We start from the raw sequence: 19,266 nt of genomic DNA on the forward strand, positions 1-19,266 counted from the left end.
TTCTGTACAATCCAGGATCTGTGCAGTACATTTTAGGAAGACTTTGATGCAGTAAAATAAAAATAATAAAAACACGTTTACAAACAAAAAGAAGAGAATTATTTACAATGATTGTCATCTGCCGATCCCAATGTAGAAACAGCCAGCCAAACATGGAGGAAAAAAAATAAAGTAAAATTGGCTAAAGATGGTGACCAGGCTGCACCCACGCCCCTTTATCAAGGTGGGGACAACAAGAGTTTAAAGACATTACAGTACATCTTATCACTAGATCCAACAGGAAATAAGAATCTGCGCGTACAAACCCTTTGTCTTTACCGTAAAAGGTAGAAATATTTTTGAACATTTCTTGCATTCATTAGATAATATTTAATAAATATAATAACTTATCCCTGTTGCAAAATGTGTCAAGGGGAGAAATTAGCTCAAGTACTAGACGTATTAGTAAGAAATCTTATCCTTGTGTGGTCTTGACTTCTAGATCTCAAAACAAGATCCGTCACAAAAAGGTCAAAAACTTGGAATATGAGTGTTTTGGCATCTAGTGACCCTACGGCCTTCTCCATGAGGAACGCTGCAAAAAAAAAAAAGAAAAAGTCTAGGGTGCCACTTATGTTAACACTCCAATGTGCAAGCACTAAGACGACTGTATATGTAAAAATGTCCATATATATATATATATATATATATATATATATATATATATATATATATATACACGGCTTCCTTAGTGACCTCACATACAGTGCTCTGGTTAAGACATCGTTCAAAATGTCCCAATTCAAGTATTTCAGGAAGGAAAAGGGGTCTCGTAATAAACGTATAATACAACAGCAACTTCCATATTTAGCTCGATCCAGCTTTACGGTCTACAGCCCCTCATCATGGAGATGGTAGGGTCACTTGAGCCTTGTGTGATAGCCTAGCACCATGCCGTGCGAAATATAGTGGAAGGAGGGAAAGTAAAAATAAAAAAAATATATATAAAATTATAATAAAATAATTAAAAAGGAAAAAAAAAGAAAAAAATACAAAAAGAATAAAAATGACAAAATAAAGAATGCATTTAATTTTTTTTTGTGTAAATATTCATTTGGTAAAATTTGATTCCCCTTTCTGATAATAAAAGTGCAAATTTGCAAGGTAAAGACAAAAGGTTTTTGGAAAAGGAAAAAAAAAAAAAAGCAACTAAAACAGGTTAAAAATTGTCGAATCTCCAAAAAAAAAAAAAAAAAAACTTTCAAAATGAAAAAAGACCATGCTTAAATAAATAACATAAGCCCATAACATCGGAGACAGGTTGAGGTTCGTAAATATCTAAATTCTGCACTAGAATCGACTGCACTTTATTTATACCTCTATTGGCATATCGTGTTTTTTATTATTCATCTTTTTTTTATTTCATTTTTTAAATATTTTTCTACATCATATTATTTACATTTGGCTTTAAATACAGAAAATATGGATTATTATAAAAAACTGTTCTCTTTCAAAATAACAGAGGGGCGTCTCGTTAACCCCTTTAGGGTGTTATGTTTTATGTGCGATCGGACAAGGGATTATCCTAAATTAAACTTTGGGGGGGGGGGGGACTAAATTAAAAAAAGGGAAATAATAAAAAAGTGCATAGCAGCCTCTTTCAAGTTTCGGACTGGTTTGCAACTAAGTGTTATAACAAAAAAAAATAAAAAATAAGACTTAGTTACTTGCATCGGGCACTAAAAACTGTGCTTTTTTGTAATAAATTCCCAATTTAAAAAAAATAATAAGATCCGTCCCTCCTCTGTGACTGAGACCGCCATTTGTTATAATAATGAACCATGACTATAGTCAGAACACCTTTCATGTATATTACACATATGATATTTCCAGCTAGTTCATTTAGCTCCGATGTAAGAAAAAAGATTTAAAAATAAATAAAAATTCCTTGTCAGCTAGTTGGCCCAATGCTTTCAATCTGGTTTCTATGGGGACAGCCGTTCTTATCACACAATCTATCATTAGTCTAGAGCATTTTAATTAAGATGTGACTGGGAAGGGGGGGGGGGACGGGGGGACTAGAAATTTTCTAATTTTATGGATTACAGCGGGCCTCGAAAAGCTGGAAATCAATATTTTTGTATTTAGCGGTGGGAGGTAGCAACAAAGGACGTCACAGAGGAGATACGTCTTCATGCATCTCGTGGAATATTTTACTACGGGGTTGCGCTGACCCGGTTTAGAAGGTGGTTACACAAGGTGGTGGTTAGAAGGTTATGGTTACACAAAAAAAAAAATAATTAAAAATAATATATACTCTTTGGTTTTGCTTTGTCTTCCCTTTTAACGATGTGATTAGCAGCAGAAAGCATCTCATTAACATCCATGGGGGCTAGAGCGTAGACTTTGTTCCTTCATGGACTGATAGATATCTAGAAAATCCAAACCTCATTACATTCTCCACATTGTACATCAACATATAATCCAACACATTCATCCCATCAACAATTTGTCATGGACCTCGTTAGACCAATGTGTTGATGTCAGTTGGTGGTTGTCTATTCTGGTAAACCATGTCTGGTCAACCAAGACCATATTTTGTGTATCACTCGATTTGAGCATAGTACAGGTGTACATAGAGGAGAGTCTCATGCCACCTCCTCAAAACCATTGAGAGGACCTACTACTTGGTCCAACCCCACGTAGGAGAGATGGGTTTCATGACCATCAGGTTTGTCTTCCATCTCTTATTTACTAATGTCAAGGGACTTGTGGAGAGGAAACTAGAACACAAAAATAAAATTAAAAAAATCACGCTACCATGAGGAAGGTAGACAGCTTTGACTTAGGCCTTTCTTTCCACAAGTATCTACCTCTATGGTACATACACCCTTATGTACATATAAAAAAAAAATACATAGAAAATATGGCCTGCTACCAGCCACTGAAAATCTGAGCTAAAGGTGGCCATACACATTCGACAGAGGTCAACCAAAGTCAAAAAAGTGTTTGAAAATGAAATGATTGACCATATGGTTTCAACATGTCCAATTCTTCGTTCTCAAGGGAGATAAGCCACCACCAGTGGTGTCTGGCAGTGGTTTACTCAACCCTCTTCATTGAGATAACATGCCCGCTTGGCTGAGCCTATGGGGAGGTCAGGAGGAACCAACGGTCTATGGCCAGCTTTAGAATCCACGTTCGATACATTGCTACATCAGGTATCACCGTTTCATTGCAGAACTTTTTTTTTTTTTTTTTTACAAAAGCCAAAGTGGCCTTCACAGGTTGACATCCAAGTGACCCCAGATCAGAACAAGGATATTTTTAATGGCATATAGATAACAAGACACGGTTTAAAGCTTTCGTCTCTCACACCCTTTTCCATCGCATCTTCGGCTGGATGTATTGGCTGACTAGTCGTTGCTGAAATACAATTTTTTTTGGACTCAAAAAACATCTGGGACTCTATGTGAGAAAGGGAGGGCAGATAAAAAAGGTTCCACGTCAATGCAGATTGGAATCATTCTCTAAAGTGGAGAACTTATCTCCAACTTTTTGTGACTTTTTTTATGCATTCACGTGACTCTGGCTGAGGACTCAGGGGGTTAGTGTCTCTCTCCTGTGCAGCCTGAGATGAGAGGCTGTCCTGCTCAGACGACACAAAGAGAAAAAAAAATGTCAATATGGCCCGCACATGGCTCCTCATACCAAAAGAGTCCTCAGCCAAACTCAAGGAATGTATCAAGGATTTCACTTTCCCGTGTTTACAGTTATCAGAGATTCCTTTACGGGGTTCTCCTGGCCAAAGAATCATTTCTTTCCAATACGTTTATTCAGTTCCAAATAAGGTTCTTTATTCCAAATTTTTGATACGAGATCAATCCACCCAAGGCCTCTCCCCTATCTCTGGAAATGAACTCCCTGCACTTTGCAACCATCCACGTGATGACACATAGCAGCTTTTCTCCTCTTCCCTCTCTATCTGGAGGACATCTAGTCAGTCCATCTAACGAAGCAAAAATAAAATAAAAACTCTAGGTGCCCCTGAGGAGCCTGCAACAGGTAACACTTAAAATGTAAAAATAAATGCTCTATTCCATAGGGCCTAATGGGTTAGAAAATATGCTGATTCAATTTCCAAAAAATTGGAACGTCCCCAGCACACCTGACCTTGCATTATACTTTTTTTCATAGTGCCCCCCCCCAAGGGAGGTAATTTGTGCCCCTATTCTACTCACAGAGTACCCCTCCCTCTCCATATACGAAGGCTATTACGTAGCAGCAGGCGTTTACACCAAGTTTCCCCATTGCTCCTGAAAAGACGACCTCCCAGCAAGCAGGGGGTTTGAACACAAGTTTAGCATTTTCTTTGGTATAGGTTTTAGAATTTTTTTACCCCCCCAACCCCCATATAAAAATATACACTACTCCACCCAGGACCACGTTGCAGAGTCTTTCTCTAAAGTGAATATATTGTATCTGTGTGTGAACACGGTTCAAATACAAAAATTTCATTTGGCTTTTTTTCTTTTTTTGGCCAACTCCTTGGTTGCCGTTTTTGCCCCTGAACCCAACACTGAAACATTACAAAACACCGCAGTAGAATTGACAGGGTGTGTGTGTGTGAATAGCAGCAGCTCCGGACGTTAAGGCAGAGATTTGCCTATTGTTATGCCATTAAAAATGGACTTGTTCCCAATATTACAAAAAAAAATAAAAAAATACCCAAGAGGTTGAAAACCCAACGAGCTTGTCTGCAAGTTCAAGTTTTACCATTTTTTTTTTCCAAACCCCCCCCCCAAAAAAACATACATAATATGCATTTTACATTATGTGCCTTCTGGTTACACTTTAGTGCTTTGTCTCTATATCCCAGCTGCCTGTCCTTTTTTTTTACGTTATAGGTATCACCAGGAACAACTGGTGGAGCAAAGGGGGAGGGGGGCCTTCAAGAGATGGTCCTACAAGAGGTTTATGGGATTTCCTCTAGCGTCCCATTGTGAGGGTGTGCCCAGTAACATGGAACACCAGTATGCAAGTTCCAGTTTAGATCACCACGGCCTACACCTCTCCCGACATTTGCAACAGTTTGCTTGACAGCATCGAGCACCGTCTCCGTATCACCTCTGTCCAACAGTACCGACGTCTGAAAACGGCAGTGGGGACCGCTGCTCAGCCATGCACGTTGACCAGCTAAGTTGACCAGCTGAAGCTAGCAGTTTTTTTAGTCATATCTCAGATTCTCTCCTTAGCGGCCTAGGGTCGAGGGAAACTTGGTTGTGGTGGTCTATATCTGGATGCATGTCCGTGCTCATGCTATCCGGTAGACCCATGTCACTGCCTTCCTCCTCTTTGCTCGTGAGCGATACTTCGTTCTCGTAGCAAAAAGTATTTGGGTTGGAAAGTATATATTTCTTTTCCGCTAAGTCCCTGGCACTGCAAACCGGGGTATTGGGCACTTCGTAGGTTTTGTGGAAGCGGGAATAGTCCACCTTGTAGTAATGTTTTTCTTCGAAAAGGACAGGTTCGTAGCGGTGACCCCAGTAGATTTCATTAGCAAGGTAGGAGCTCCGACACTGAGTGGTCATGGCCGTAGCTTCCACCATACCTTCCAATATGACCACTATTTCAAAGTCAGAATTGTCCAAGTCTTGTTTACTAAGATCATACAACGGACTGTCTTCGTCAATCTCATGGACAATGGTGATGGGAGAAACTAAGAATATCCGGTCTATGCCGCTGTCAAAGCCAACGTTAATGTCTATTTGATCTAAGGGGATGTACTCCCCTTCGGACGTGATGCGGGACTTAAGGAGTTGGGCTCGGACGTGAGCCTCTACGAGGTGACTCTTTCGGAGATTGCCCACTCTCCACATCAAGCAGAGTTTGCCGTCTCTCATGGCTATGACAGCGGTGTCACTGAAAACCAAAGTCTCGTTCCTCTTTTTAGGTTTGGCCATTTTAGCCATGACAGCACCGATGATAAAGGCGTCGATGATGCAGCCAACGATGGACTGGAAGACCACCATGAACACCGCCATGGGACACTCATCCGTTACGCATCGGAATCCATAGCCAATGGTCGTTTGGGTCTCGATGGAGAAGAGGAAGGCTGCTGTGAAACTCTTGACCTCTGTCACGCAAGATCTATGGTTTTCTGGTGCCCCCAAGTCATTGTGAAGAAGAGCTATCAGCCAGAAGACACAGCCGAAGAAAAGCCAAGACAGTATGAAAGCCAGGCAGAAGATGACCAGCATCCACCGCCAACGAATGTCCACGCACGTGGTAAAGATATCGGATAGGTAGCGCTGCCCCTTCTCGCTCACGTTGATGAACTGGACGTTGCAGTGGCCGTCTTTCTTGACGAAGCGGCTTCGGCACTGCTGCCGGGTATGGATTTTGCTCTTTCCATTCCCATACCCGTTGGCAACTGCCATGGTTGCCAGCTTCATCCCGTTCTCTTCTGAAGACACAACGCTGTAGCGGTTGCTTCGCACGCTGCCCATCACTTCAGTTGAGGACTGAGGTGCTTCTGCTTTAGAAAACAGTCTAAGTTTCTGCAAAACCCTTTGGAGAAACAGTTTTGAAGGCTCAGAGGAAACAATCAAGGGGGAAAAAATGGTAACGGAGAGTTTCCTGTCTCAGAAGGACCTTGGTTCTACCAAGGAAGGTCTTCTGGCTTGAGGTGGGAGGGAGCGGTTGTCAGCAGGTTCTCATTGTCACGCTGATGTCATGTCCTGCAAGAAAAATAAAGATTTGATGTCAATGCGCAAGGAAGTGGTAAAGTTAGCCTTCCTTCTCCAGGTTCCTTCCTTTCCTATGCAAACAAGTCCATTAATATCATCTCCTGCTGGATCTCCTTCTGAGCATACTCAACGCTCCTCATCCAAACCTCCTTACAGAACCAAGAATGCCACAAGGCAAACTAAAAGAACTATGGCTAATTATCTGCTTCTTTCCATGACATACAGATGTAGCAGTGCTGAGGTAGTCATTTGGTTTAACATATATAACACATCACAGTTTGTCACCACCAACTTCAAGCTAAACATGTATGGTGCCACTCATCTACTAAGAAGGTGCAACCAGAGCCCTTGTGTCTCCTTATGTGGCACAGGGGCTTTCGGGACCCCCTTGGGCACCAGCTACGCATATCAAATACAATCCTTACTCTAATGGGAGATGCCATAACTGACCTGATCTACCCAAGGGGGGGGGGGGGGGGGGGGTGCCGAGGTGGATTTTTAGGAAGTGGTTGTATAGGGGTTGGTCATGGAGGCTGGGGCACTATCCATTGGGATGATGGCTGTCATGGTCTTCTCCATACCTGAATTACATTCTAGATTATTAAAAAATATATATATGAAAAAAAAAGCCACCCATATGGTGTAGCCTCGGCAACCGTCCCTTGTGACGCAGCGACTACACCAGATCCTGTGAGAATCATTACCCAGAAGATGACCCCAGGAATGGCCGCGTCCCTCACATGACATTTCTCAGATTCTCACGCACATACTTGGAAGGAAATAAGGAACCTGTCCTCAGTCCAAGGAGTTTCTGTTCCTGGCTCCTTGAACTTTCTGATGGCCTCCATGCCATGTTCCAGGTTGGTCTCTTAGGATGTTTATCCCAAGACACGTCCATGTTTAGAGAACGGAGTACCTTATGTTCTAATGGGTAATGGGAGATGTAGCAGAGCCAAGTTTGTGCTGCTAAAGGGGTTGTAGAAAATTAGAGTAAAAAAAAAAGAAAAAAAGGGGGGGGGGCTGCCCCCCCGAAAAATAAATAAGCCACCTATAGGTTGCATTTGGTATTGCATGAGGCTTAGATACAATACCAGATACAGTCCACAAACATGTAATGTAATAAGACTAGCTGTAGGCCTGGGTGAGGCCACAAAAAAACACAAAAAACATTTGGACAAGTGACAAACTCAAATCTGCTCCAGCAAAACTATGAACTTTCATCCAATAGAAATCTCAGTTTTATTTTGAACCTACTGCAACAGCTCTGCTACATCTTTTTAGGGTTATCCCAACATTGAACACCCATCCTGTTAAATTAAAGGGGTATTCTGGGGTTAGATTTGCAAATTTTTAGTATACCTTGTTCCTTCCCATTTTCAAGAGCTCTGCACTGGTCAGTGAATGGTGTATCCAGATCCATCCAGAACCTGCTGGGTTGTTACAATTGTATCCAGTCCTCTGTAGCCACACAATTAGGCTGAATACAAGGTATTAGTCAGCAAGCAGAGATCTTGAAAAATGGTAGGCAACGGAATGGCAAAATATATTAGAAAGTTATGCTGAAACCCCCTTTAGGCTGGGTTCACACTTGAGCGTTTTACAGCGCGTTCAAACGCGCTGTAAAACGCTCAACACATGAAAACCAATGCTTCCCTATGGCCCTGGTTCTCACTTGAGCGTTTTACAGCGCGTTTGAACGCGCTGAAAAACGCCCTACGCTCAAACAAGTTCTTGAGCTTCTTTGGGGCATTTTGACGCGCGTTTGTTGCCATAGGACACTGCAGTCAATCACACAAACGCGCATTTAGGCTGGGTTCAGACCTGAGCGTATTTGATATGCGCGTTTAACGCACGTTTTTGTCGCGCGTTTTTATGCACGTTTTTTGCAATAGTAAATGCGCGTTTGTTGCGCGTTTGTGTGATTGACTTCAGTGTCCTATGGCCACAAACGCGCGTCAAAACGCCCCAAAGAAGCTCAAGAACTTGTTTGAGCGTAGGGCGTTTTTCAGCACGTTCAAACGCGCTGTAAAACGCTCAAGTGAGAACCAGGGCCATAGGGAAGCATTGGTTTTCAGGTGTTGAGCGTTTTACAGCGCGTTTGAACGCGCTGTAAAACGCTCAAGTGTGAACCCAGCCTTACTATTGCAAAAAACGTGCATAAAAACGTGCGACAAAAACGCGCGTTAAACGCGCATATCAAATACGCTCAGGTCTGAACCCAGCCTAAAGGGGGGGCGGTAGAAGAGTCCTGCTTGCAAATTGCACCCCCAAGAAATCATCTGCTGAGGCAGGGCACAAACAGGAGCCATACGCTGTAACCCTGCGCCCACCCCGAGCCCAGGAGCAGTGCCACCACCCGCTGCTGAGGGGCAGATGTCCTCACACAAGTGGTCAGTGGTCATCCTTGCCCTGGCAATGGACATGTGTTTGGGCAGGCAGGTGACATTGAGTCCCTAAATACTGCAATATTGTCCTCATTTTACCTAGGGTCATCAGCTATTCCTGGTGATCCCCGAAAGAGTCTAACCACCATCATCCAAGTAATGCCGGCGTGCCAGGCTGCAGATGCCCACCGGTGCCAACCACCTGTGTAACCCATGTAAGACAGCAAGCAGCCTGATCTCCTCAACCTCCACGGGCTGCCTTGGAAATAACAAATAGGTCACTTGACTTTGGGCAGATGTTCACAGGTGTAGCAGAGCTGATCTTGTCCTGTGGCACAACTAGGAGAACGGGCAAAAACCTACTGCATCTTCTTAACAAAGTGAAAGACAGGTCCGGCTCTGCTACATCCGCCTACATTATGCATTGCACAACACTGGCCTAAACCCAAGATGAATCCAATAAGTCACTGATGGGCAAATCAGAATATTTTGTCACTGTGCGAGTGCACGTGACAGATGTAGCAGTGCTGAATTTATCATTTCACTTTTAAGGGCAGCCTGGTTAAGAGGCTATAGTAAATGCACCAGATACAGCATGGGGAGAACTTGCTACAGAGCTGTGTTTGCAATTTGGTTTTGGTAATTTTACCTAGGACAGCAAATAAAATGTCATGTTTGACAGCCTCTTCCAGGGGGTTGGGGGTCTTCTGAATAGGACCCCTTGTGCATTAACCAGGGCCAAATGTATCTATTGGAAGCTTAACAACATATTCAGTTCTGCTGCACCTGTATGCATGTAACACCGGCCATCCATCACTGAACATCTTGTTTGGAGCAGGAATAGCAGAGCAGAACATGCAGTGTAGTGTGGTCCTTATCCCATGCTTTGATCTTTACCAGACAAACATGACAAACCCCCACAGCTATACCCAGAATAGTAGCACTAGAGCAGGTGGTATAAAGATATTCTACAGGGGAGCCCATAAGCAATGGGTTGGGTGAAGTAACAGATGTAGCAGTGCTGATTTTATATATTTTTTCTCTTCATGGTTGTCTCAGATGCGCCTGCAGTCCTGAGCAAATCCACAGTAGGGATTATTGGTGAGCAGGTTTACCTGCAGTCCTATGTAAAATGCATCTTTTGACCTCCAGGGACACAGTATTTGTGCACTGTGCTCAAACGATGCATCTGGTTTATCTGCAGTCCCATGTAAACGCACAGATAGCACATTGCCATGTGACTATGCCAAATGACAAACTCAGTTCATCTACTGTACACCTGTGTGTCATCCTGCTAAAAAAAAAATATATATATATATATAAAATTAATAAAAAAACTGTGCATAGAGATGTAGCAGAGCTGAATGTTTCACTGATCGCTTTTCTTTTGTGCACCACCATCAGTCTGAGTTTAAACAATGTATCAGGGTTATCTGCAGAGTGATGCTCATTGACAAGCCTAGCTCTGCTACATCTATAGACATTTTCCTGCAGTAAAATGGTGTAGACAGATGTAGCAGTGCCGAGTTGGAACTCGTTTAAGATTATTATAGTAGCTTTTCCTTGCAGTCCTATGAAGTTCCATAGACCTGCAGTGAATGATAAACTCAGCTCTGCTACATCCATATGAAAACATTGCAGAAGGATAGAAGCGTGCACACAAATGTAGAAGAACTGAATTCGTCTTTAAAGATAATTAATTATTGTAGGTTTCCCCTGCAGCCCTATGAAAATCCACAAGTATGACAAACTCAGCTCTGCTACATCTGTGACATTAGGTCACTGAAGAACAGGGAAACTGTGCCGTCTCTATTCTGTTCTTCTGATGCCCTGCAGTAGGGAAGCAAGGATTACATCACGCCCTCCGAATAAAGTGTTGCCCTCTTGCTCACCCAGACGGGCGGAAATTTTTTTCAGATGAGCCCCCGCCCCCCCCCCCCCCCCCCCCCTTTCTGGTGTCTATTATGGGCGCACAGAATGAATGAAAAGTGCAGCATGAAGTAAACCGCTGCCGACTTCCTAAAATAATAAGCATGTGCTCAAATTCCTCATTTTGTCAGCCCCCCCTCCTATTAATAACATCTTACGCCCTAAATTTAGCTCAGGGCCCGCTCTCGCCCCGTCATGTTTTCCATAGGTGCAGAATTGAGCGGTACCAGATACACATATCCACGTCCCGACCAATCAGAGGCCGCGTACGCTTGGCCGCTTCTTTTTAATGCTTTGTAAATGACAAGAAACTAGACGTAGCAGAGCTGAGTTTGTCATTAAACCGCCCTGTGTAAAGCCGAAAGCCACGACATTACCACGAACCGCTGCAGGACATTATGTATGTGACTGCTGCCGCTGACAAACCCAGCTCAACTACATGGGTGTAATGATGAAGTAGAAATTCTTGTCCATAAGGCTTATTGCACACGAATTTGTGGATCCGCAATCCACGGGCGCCGTTGCGCGTGCATTCCGCATCACGGATACGGACCCATTCACTTCAATGGGTCCGCAAATCCGGAGATGCAGAACGGAAGCACGGAACGGAACCACTACAGAGTGCAGGTTTCGTCCCGCAAAAAGATAGAACATGTCCTGTCTTTTTGCAGAACGGCCGGATCGCGGACCCATTAAAGTGAATGGGTCCGCGATCCGCTGCGGCTGCCCCGCGGTGGGTTTTCGTGCGTTGCGGCCTGCAATTTGTGGGCTGCAGCACGGCGATGGGGCGCACACGACTGTATGGCTTTTTCAGTATTTTGTGGTCCTTAAAAAACGGATCCGCAAAAAAAATACGGATGACGTTCGTGTGCATTCCGTTTTCTTGCGGAACGGAACAGCTGGCCCCTAATAGAACAGTCCTATCCTTGTCCGTTATGCGGAACAATAATAGGACATGTTCTAGCTTTGAACGGAACAGAAATACGGAAACGGAAGGCATACGGATCCATTGAAATGAATGGTTCTGTATACGGTCCGTACACGGAACGCAAAACGAAAAAAATAAAATAAATACACAACACGTTCGCGTGCAAGAAGCCAAAGGCCTCCTGCACACCAACATGTGCGCCCCGTGGCCATCCTGCGGCCGCAATGCACGAACACCGACCGCGGGGCAGCCGCAGCGGATCGCGGACCCATTCACTTTAATGGGTCCGCAAAAAGATAGGGCATGTTCTAAATTTTTTTTGCGGAACGGAAGTAGGAAACGAAACCCCACAGAAGCACCCCGTAGTGCTCCCGTTCCGCACCATTTCGCATCTCCGGATTTGCGGACACATTGAAGTGAATGGGTCCCCGTCCATGATGCGGAATGACAACGGAACGGTGCCTGTGTATTGCGGATCCGCAAATGCGGTCGTGTGCCGGAGGCCTAAAACTATTATTCTAGCAGCTAAGAGGAAGTGGCAGGGTCAGATGTAGCAGAGCTGAACTGTAACTCATTAAATACATTGGAAGTTGGGCTAAGTGACACACACAACTCAACTACATCTAAGTAACCATTCAATTATATCACGACGTAGCAGAGCCGAGTGTGTCATTCAGTTCTTAGTTTGTGAAAATTCACAACAGATAATGCATTCTGCCAGATGACTCCCTCAGCTGCACCCATACTATGGGTCTCAAGTGACACCCGGGCACCTCTGCTTCATGTCTGCAATAAACCCTGGAGGATTATTGCTGCGAGGCTCCTGTTCTAGTGTTTGGACAGGGTTTGCAATGTTCTGAACACAACCGGCCGCTTCACATTTGTTTAAATTAGAATGTCTGGTCCGTCTTCATGTTTGGAAAGTGTCTTCTACATGGAGAGAACAAGGAGTGCCAGGGGCAGCAGCGGGTACTGATGCCAGCAGACTATCCCAAAGCACCGTCCCTAAGCATAACCATGGACCTTACCCACATTGCACTCATTTTTTAGCATCCCGATGTAGTAAAGCCGAGTTTGTCACATGAACTAAAGTTCGCTTTCTCATCTGCCATGACTCCTCTTGGTCATGTTATGGTTTTCCCTACAAACCTTATCGCGGTATACACCCAATAACAAATTCAGCTCTGCTGCATCCTTCGATGAACTGTTCATTCACATGCACAATTGCCTATCATTGAAGAGTACGCAGGAGCAACTCTGCAGCACGACTCGTGTCTGGTGAATGCATTAAAAGTTCGGAAGGATGTAGTAGAGTTGAATTTGTCATGTAACGGTTTGCAATAGGAGTATAACTCATTGGGACGTGACTCCTCTCTAATGGTTTTGGAAAACTCGGCGCTGCTACATCGGTGTCATGTAATCTAGCCACCGGTTGCAGGTGTGCACTGACTACTGTACAGAAGGGGGCGGCGCTGAGTAGAGCAGATCCCAGGGACCTGGCGAGCCCTGAGAGATGGAGACAATTCCCCAAATGACGCCACGCATCTACACGTTGCTACGCCAGGGCGACACCGCTACTGTACTCTGCCTCCTCCAGTCAACCCTCTGTAAACACTGCAACCACATACTGAAACTCTGCTGCTCCTGCCGTCCACACAACCCCCAAAAAATATAGTTATACATGTAGCAGGAACGAGTTTGTCATTTGGCACAACCTATTGTGACACGTAACGCGTTTTCCATAGGACAATGTGTCACCCTCCCGAGTTATCTTAAATCAGTGAGCCATCCTAATGCACCAAATAAAAACAGCTTAATGACACGCTCAGCTCTGCTACATCAGCATATTGGCTTTGGCTAAAAGCATGCGGTGCCTAAAACTTGCAAGTCATCCTGAAAGCTTACATGACAGATTTCCAGTAGCAGATGTGAACAATGCTGACATGCACCTGTGCCACAAGTGCAGCCGCGATGTAGTGTTGGGTTTGTTTGGGCACATGTGGCGCTGTGATGCCAAGGTAAACAGAGATGTTACCGCTCGCGGCTTCATCTGGTCACCCTGGGGAAAAAAAAAAAAAGTGCCGCAAGTGGTGACAGGCTGAAGGGTCTGCAAATCAGTTACATGTGTTTGGAACTGTACATGTGTAGTGCTGCTGAGTTTGTTATGCAACTGCTCTGACATCTTGTAGTAGGTTTACCTGCAGTCCTATGAAAATCCACACATTATGCGATCAGCTGCATCTGTATAGGACAAGCGCTTGGACGACCAACCCTCTCACTTGCAGTCCAAACAATATTCTAAGATGAAGCTGAGCTAAAATTGTTGACCCAGTGTTTTTTTTTTCTTCTGCAAGATACCGGATTTTGATCTGATGATCAACTATGGTCAATGAGAAACGCAGCCCTATGACATCTGACAAACTCATCCCTTCTATATCTGAAAATCCAGCTTTGCTACATCTTAAAAAAAAACCAGTTTTGTGACACAACAAACTTATCCCTACTACATCTGAACGTTTTGTTACATCTGACAAACTCAGCGCTGCTACACCTGACAAATGAAGCTTAAACCTGCGCTTGGCAACCAATATCATATTCTATGGCACCCTGTCCACGTCTACTCACTCCAATACCCCTCATTTTAACTTGTACCGGCCCTTTAAAAAAATATCCCCCAAATAGTTCAGATTCAACGGCGACATCTGTTCGACAATATGCAAGAGACAGCCGGCATCGGAGGACGAGATTACGTAGCCGCACAAGACGCATCTTACTACCATCACATTAGAATGTCACGATGTAGCAGAGCTAAATTTGTCATTGACCTTTGGGCAATGCAACCTGCAGCCCTAAGTAAAAAAAAAGAAGGAAGAAGAGAGAACACATAGCGATATCACTGTGATTTGTGCCAAATGACAAACTCAGGTCTACTACAGCTGAAATCATACCCTGAGGTTTCATCAACCCACGCGTTTTAACTCTAAGGGTGCCTCAAGACGACGACTGTATACAGGCGCATCGGCGCAGCGCAGCTTTGCGCTTTACGGCGTCAGCTGTCAGGATCGAAATGCGCAACAAGATGCAACTTTGATCATTTAAAAAGCCCCGATTTTTTTAAAACATTTTTTTTTTGTTCATCGCCTCCAATTGGCCCTATTTCGGAGAGGGGAGCGACGATGACCAACGGATAAAGTATTTTCAGGCGAGAAGAGAGACGGAGCGCAGATGTCAGTAAAACCGTGCGCCCCGATTCGCTTTTAAGAAATTCCAACTACTGTGTCCCGCAGCTGCTGCGAGCACGAACAGATGCTGTGAACAGTCTGAGCCCAACTGTTGCTCGGGTGATCGTGTATTTATAGCCGGCAGATCGTGCAGCGGAATTATCTAGAAATTCTCCCCGTCAGGTAGAAGAGAACTAACCAAGATCTCTCAACAGATGTAGCAGAGCCGGGTTTGTCACAATTCCAGTTCTGTGTCCCTGTGAGGTCTTCCATAACCTTACACTTTTAAAAAAAAATATAAAAAAAATAAAAAAATAATCACACTTCTTACCGGCAGGCAACGGAGCTTCTATTTAGCTTCAGCTATAGCAGAGCTGAATTTGTCATGCGTCCTAATTTTTGCCCTGTAAATCAGTTTAACTCCCAGACATCACCATGGCATATTTGGCTTTGCTACACCAGTCCCAATTGGGAGGGGGCAGATGTAGTTGAGCTGAGTTTGTCATAATCAAAAAGGACATCACGATTTGCATTCGAATTCCATGTAGGTGCAGCAACGTAGCAGAGCTGAGCTTGTCATGTGTCACAATGTTTTGCTCTGTACGGAAAATTTGATGGGCAGAGCTGAATTTGTCGTTCGTCGCCATTTCTGTTAGACGGCGAATTCAGCCCTGCACATAAAATCATTCCGCTTAGGTGCGGATGTAGCTGAGCCGAGTTTGCTTTTGCGGCGTTAAAGCCTCAACGAGCGGTGCTGTGTTGCGTGGGGGGGGGGGGGGTAGGTGACGACTTACCTTGTTGCTCAGGGGAAGTACATTGTAACCCAGGTGATAAATAAGATCCAGTGGCGTTGGCGATACGGAGCGCCCATCCAAACGGTTTCCCAAGCCCCACTAATCCCAGGGATAGCTCACTAGGCGATTATTCACATCCTCTGCCTATCTCTTAACAAGCCATGTGCTCTTAAATAGCTCGCCGGCATGCTACACCCATAGGTGCCGCTCGCAGCCAATGGGGCGCCAGGGGACGGCCTGAGTGACAGCTGGGGGTGGGGCTTAGCGCAGCTCATTGAGGGGAACTTTAGTGCAAAGAACAGATGGAGCAGAGATGAGGCTGAGAGGCAGGAAAATAATACCGCGTCCACACCGCGCATTTATACCACAATATAGGCAGATGTAGCAGAGCTGAGTTTGTCATATAAACCATTTATGGCCTGCGGCGCGCTGGCTGCGCTAACCGTGACATCGCTGTTGATCTCACATAGGACTGCAAAGACAGGTGTTGGCCCTGTGCTTTTGCATAGGACTGCACTGTCCGGTTAACTCATGGTGGGCGCTCTTACCTAGGACTGCAGAGGCGAGTGTGTCCTTTGGATTTACATAGGGCTGCGGAGGGATACATGTGCTGCATGTAAACAGTAGGGCAGTGCAAGGTACCGATGAAGGCGAGGTAAGTGAGTCTCTAACAAACGGGGTTTTATCGTTCCATACAGATGTAGCAGAGTTGAATTTCTCGTTTAGTGCTTTAGGCCCCATTCACACGTCGGCATTTTGCGGAACGGAATTGCGGACCCATTCATTTCTATGGGGCCGCCCGGATACGCACTTCCGGGTCCGCAATTCCGTTCCCGAAAAAAAATAGAACATGTCCTATTCTTGTTGGCAATTGCGGACAAGAATAGGACTTATTCTATTAGTGCCGGTGATGTGCGCCCCGCAAAATGCGGAACGCACATTGCCGGTGTCCGTGTTTTGCGGATCCGCGGTTCCGCAAAACACGCTACGGACGTGTGAATGGACCCTTACTCTGCAACAATCGCAGTAGCATGATGAGCTTTGCCAAATGATCAACCCGGCTCTACCCGATCGACAAACTCAACTCCACTACATCTGGACGTGCCTGACAAGGTGTCTATTACAGATGTAGCAGAGGTGAACTTGCCAATATCTGATTGTACTTCAGTGAGCTTTGATGGTACAGGCTGTTTACTGTAGACACTGTCAAACCAAACTTCTGTGAGCGGAACCATGTTACAAACTCAGCTCTGCTACATCTGTATACAACATTAGTTACCTCTGGGTCAGCAGGACATGGACTGACCAGTAAACACCTCCGGCGCTCTCAGTCCCCGCAGACGCTGTACGTGATTGGAGGTTCTCTGGGGCTCTTCGAAGTTTTCGAAGCAATCTGAGCCCCAATAAATCCAATATTTCCATGATTACATATGTAGCAGAGCTGAATCTGCGCAGCTTCCCATGTGCACATGAAAAACTCTCTTCAGCAGTTTTATCTACAGCTCTACTAAAACTAAAGGTAACACAATAGTGACAGCAGCATTACTGACAGGCACTGCTACATCTGGGTATAGTATAATATTACTCAGTACTGTACTGGATGGATGGATATTGACTTTGCAGTAAGCCATATTCCATATAACATATACACAGGTATGTTCGGATGTAGCAGAGCTGACTGTGGTGATGTAATTTGATACATTGTGGCACCTGATACTTTCTGTACTGGAAATAGACAAGTGGTCTGAGCTGAGTTGTACCATAGAAGTATACACAGATGTAGCAGAGCTGAGTAGGTTGACATCCTGATAGTCTCACTTTACATAGGACTGCAGTTACACCTGAGTACAAAGTATACAGTTCAGTGATCAGATCAGCTCTGCTACATCTGTGGTTGATGCTCAGACGCCCCGGGGTACGGTCAGCCTGGTTTTACCCCGCCCATAAGTGCATTATGCCGCGCTGCGGAGAGAGAGAGAAGAGCGCGATCGATACAAATTCGGTTTCGGGTTTTGTAATTGATCCGATTACACAAGGCGCGCGGCTCGCGGCATTTTCGCTATGATCTCGTCGCTCGCCAGATCGTCTCCTGACCCAGATTTCTTAGACAAACACAGTCCTTTCTGTTCCTTCCCTGCGGCGCTGACCGACCCGAACAAGGCACAATTTCATTTTATCTGCACCTGGGAAAGCTGGGTGACAGCAAATATGGCCGCCATAACAGCAGCGCATACCCAGCTTTTCTAGACTCATGTGCCATTATAGATCTAAGGAGATTTTTTTTTTTATCGGTTCCTGGGAAAGCTGGGTGATGCCCTTCTGGTGTGCCAGTCTGCACTGCTTTTCTGCACAAAATGAGCAATGCTACAGGCTCTACCCATAGAGGAAAGTGTTTGACCTTGGGCTGCAGTTGCAAGGGACAGATGCACTACATGCATGCACCGTGTCAGTCTTCACCGCCATTCTGTCATTTTATTCGTGAATTAGCAGGATCACGATGAAACGCGCCGGAGATCCTGCAGAGTGGTTGACCCTGTGGAGGACAAATGAAAAAGCGTTAGCAACTCGCCGTCACATGACCGCGTCAAAACATTTCCAGTGCTGACCGTTGAGAGGCAAACATCTGTTGCTGCAGCCTGCGTGCGCCTATTAATACCCGCTAATTGGAGGTGTGTGTTTCTTGGCCCTAAATGATAGACTAGCGTGTTTACAACCCTGCATAGAGGAGATGTAGCAGAGCTGACAGTGTCACTGCACCCTATACGTGGCAACTAGTGATAATTCATAGAGCTGTATCTGCAGTCCTATGAGAAATCACTTGTGATATCGCCATGGGGAAAGCCAAGTGACAAACATGTTGCTCTGCTACCTATGATGGACACAGCTCTGCTACGTAAGATGGACACAGCTCTACTACATATAAGGGACACAGCTCTCCTGCATATGACGGACACAGCTCTGCTGCATATGACGGACACAGCTCTGCTACATATGACGGACACAGCTCTGCTACATATGACGGACACAGCTCTCCTGCATATGATGGATACAGCTTTGCTACATATAGTGGACAAAGCTCTGCTACATAAGATGAACACAGCTTTGCTACCTATGAGGGACACAGCTCTGCTACATATGAAGGACAAAGGTCACTAACATATGATGAACACAGCTCTGCTACATAGGATGAATACAGCTCTGCTACATATGAGAGACACAGCTCTCCTATGTATGATGGACACAGCTCTGCTGCATATGATGAACATAGCTCTATACATATAA

General features: G+C 44.8%; 1 protein-coding gene across 1 annotated transcript; it reads right to left on the reverse strand.

The window, feature by feature from the left end:
• Window positions 1-2,787: 2,787 nt before the first annotated feature.
• Window positions 2,788-16,117, reverse strand: KCNJ2 (potassium inwardly rectifying channel subfamily J member 2). Its single transcript, XM_040437363.1, has 2 exons — window positions 15,985-16,117; window positions 2,788-6,719 (listed from the first exon to the last, which is right to left on the reverse strand). The coding sequence occupies exon 2, from the start codon at window positions 6,486-6,488 to the stop codon at window positions 5,211-5,213; it is 1,278 nt and encodes a 425-aa protein (XP_040293297.1). The 5' UTR covers window positions 6,489-6,719; window positions 15,985-16,117; the 3' UTR covers window positions 2,788-5,210.
• Window positions 16,118-19,266: the final 3,149 nt, after the last annotated feature.

This window comes from Bufo bufo, chromosome 6 (assembly GCF_905171765.1).
Source record: "Bufo bufo chromosome 6, aBufBuf1.1, whole genome shotgun sequence".
In the NCBI taxonomy this organism is placed as follows: Eukaryota; Metazoa; Chordata; class Amphibia; order Anura; family Bufonidae; genus Bufo; species Bufo bufo.

Coding starts and splice junctions, on each gene's coding strand:
- KCNJ2 (XM_040437363.1), bottom strand. CDS start 6,488: ATGGGCAGCGTGCGAAGCAACCGCTACAGCGTTGTGTCTTCAGAAGAG.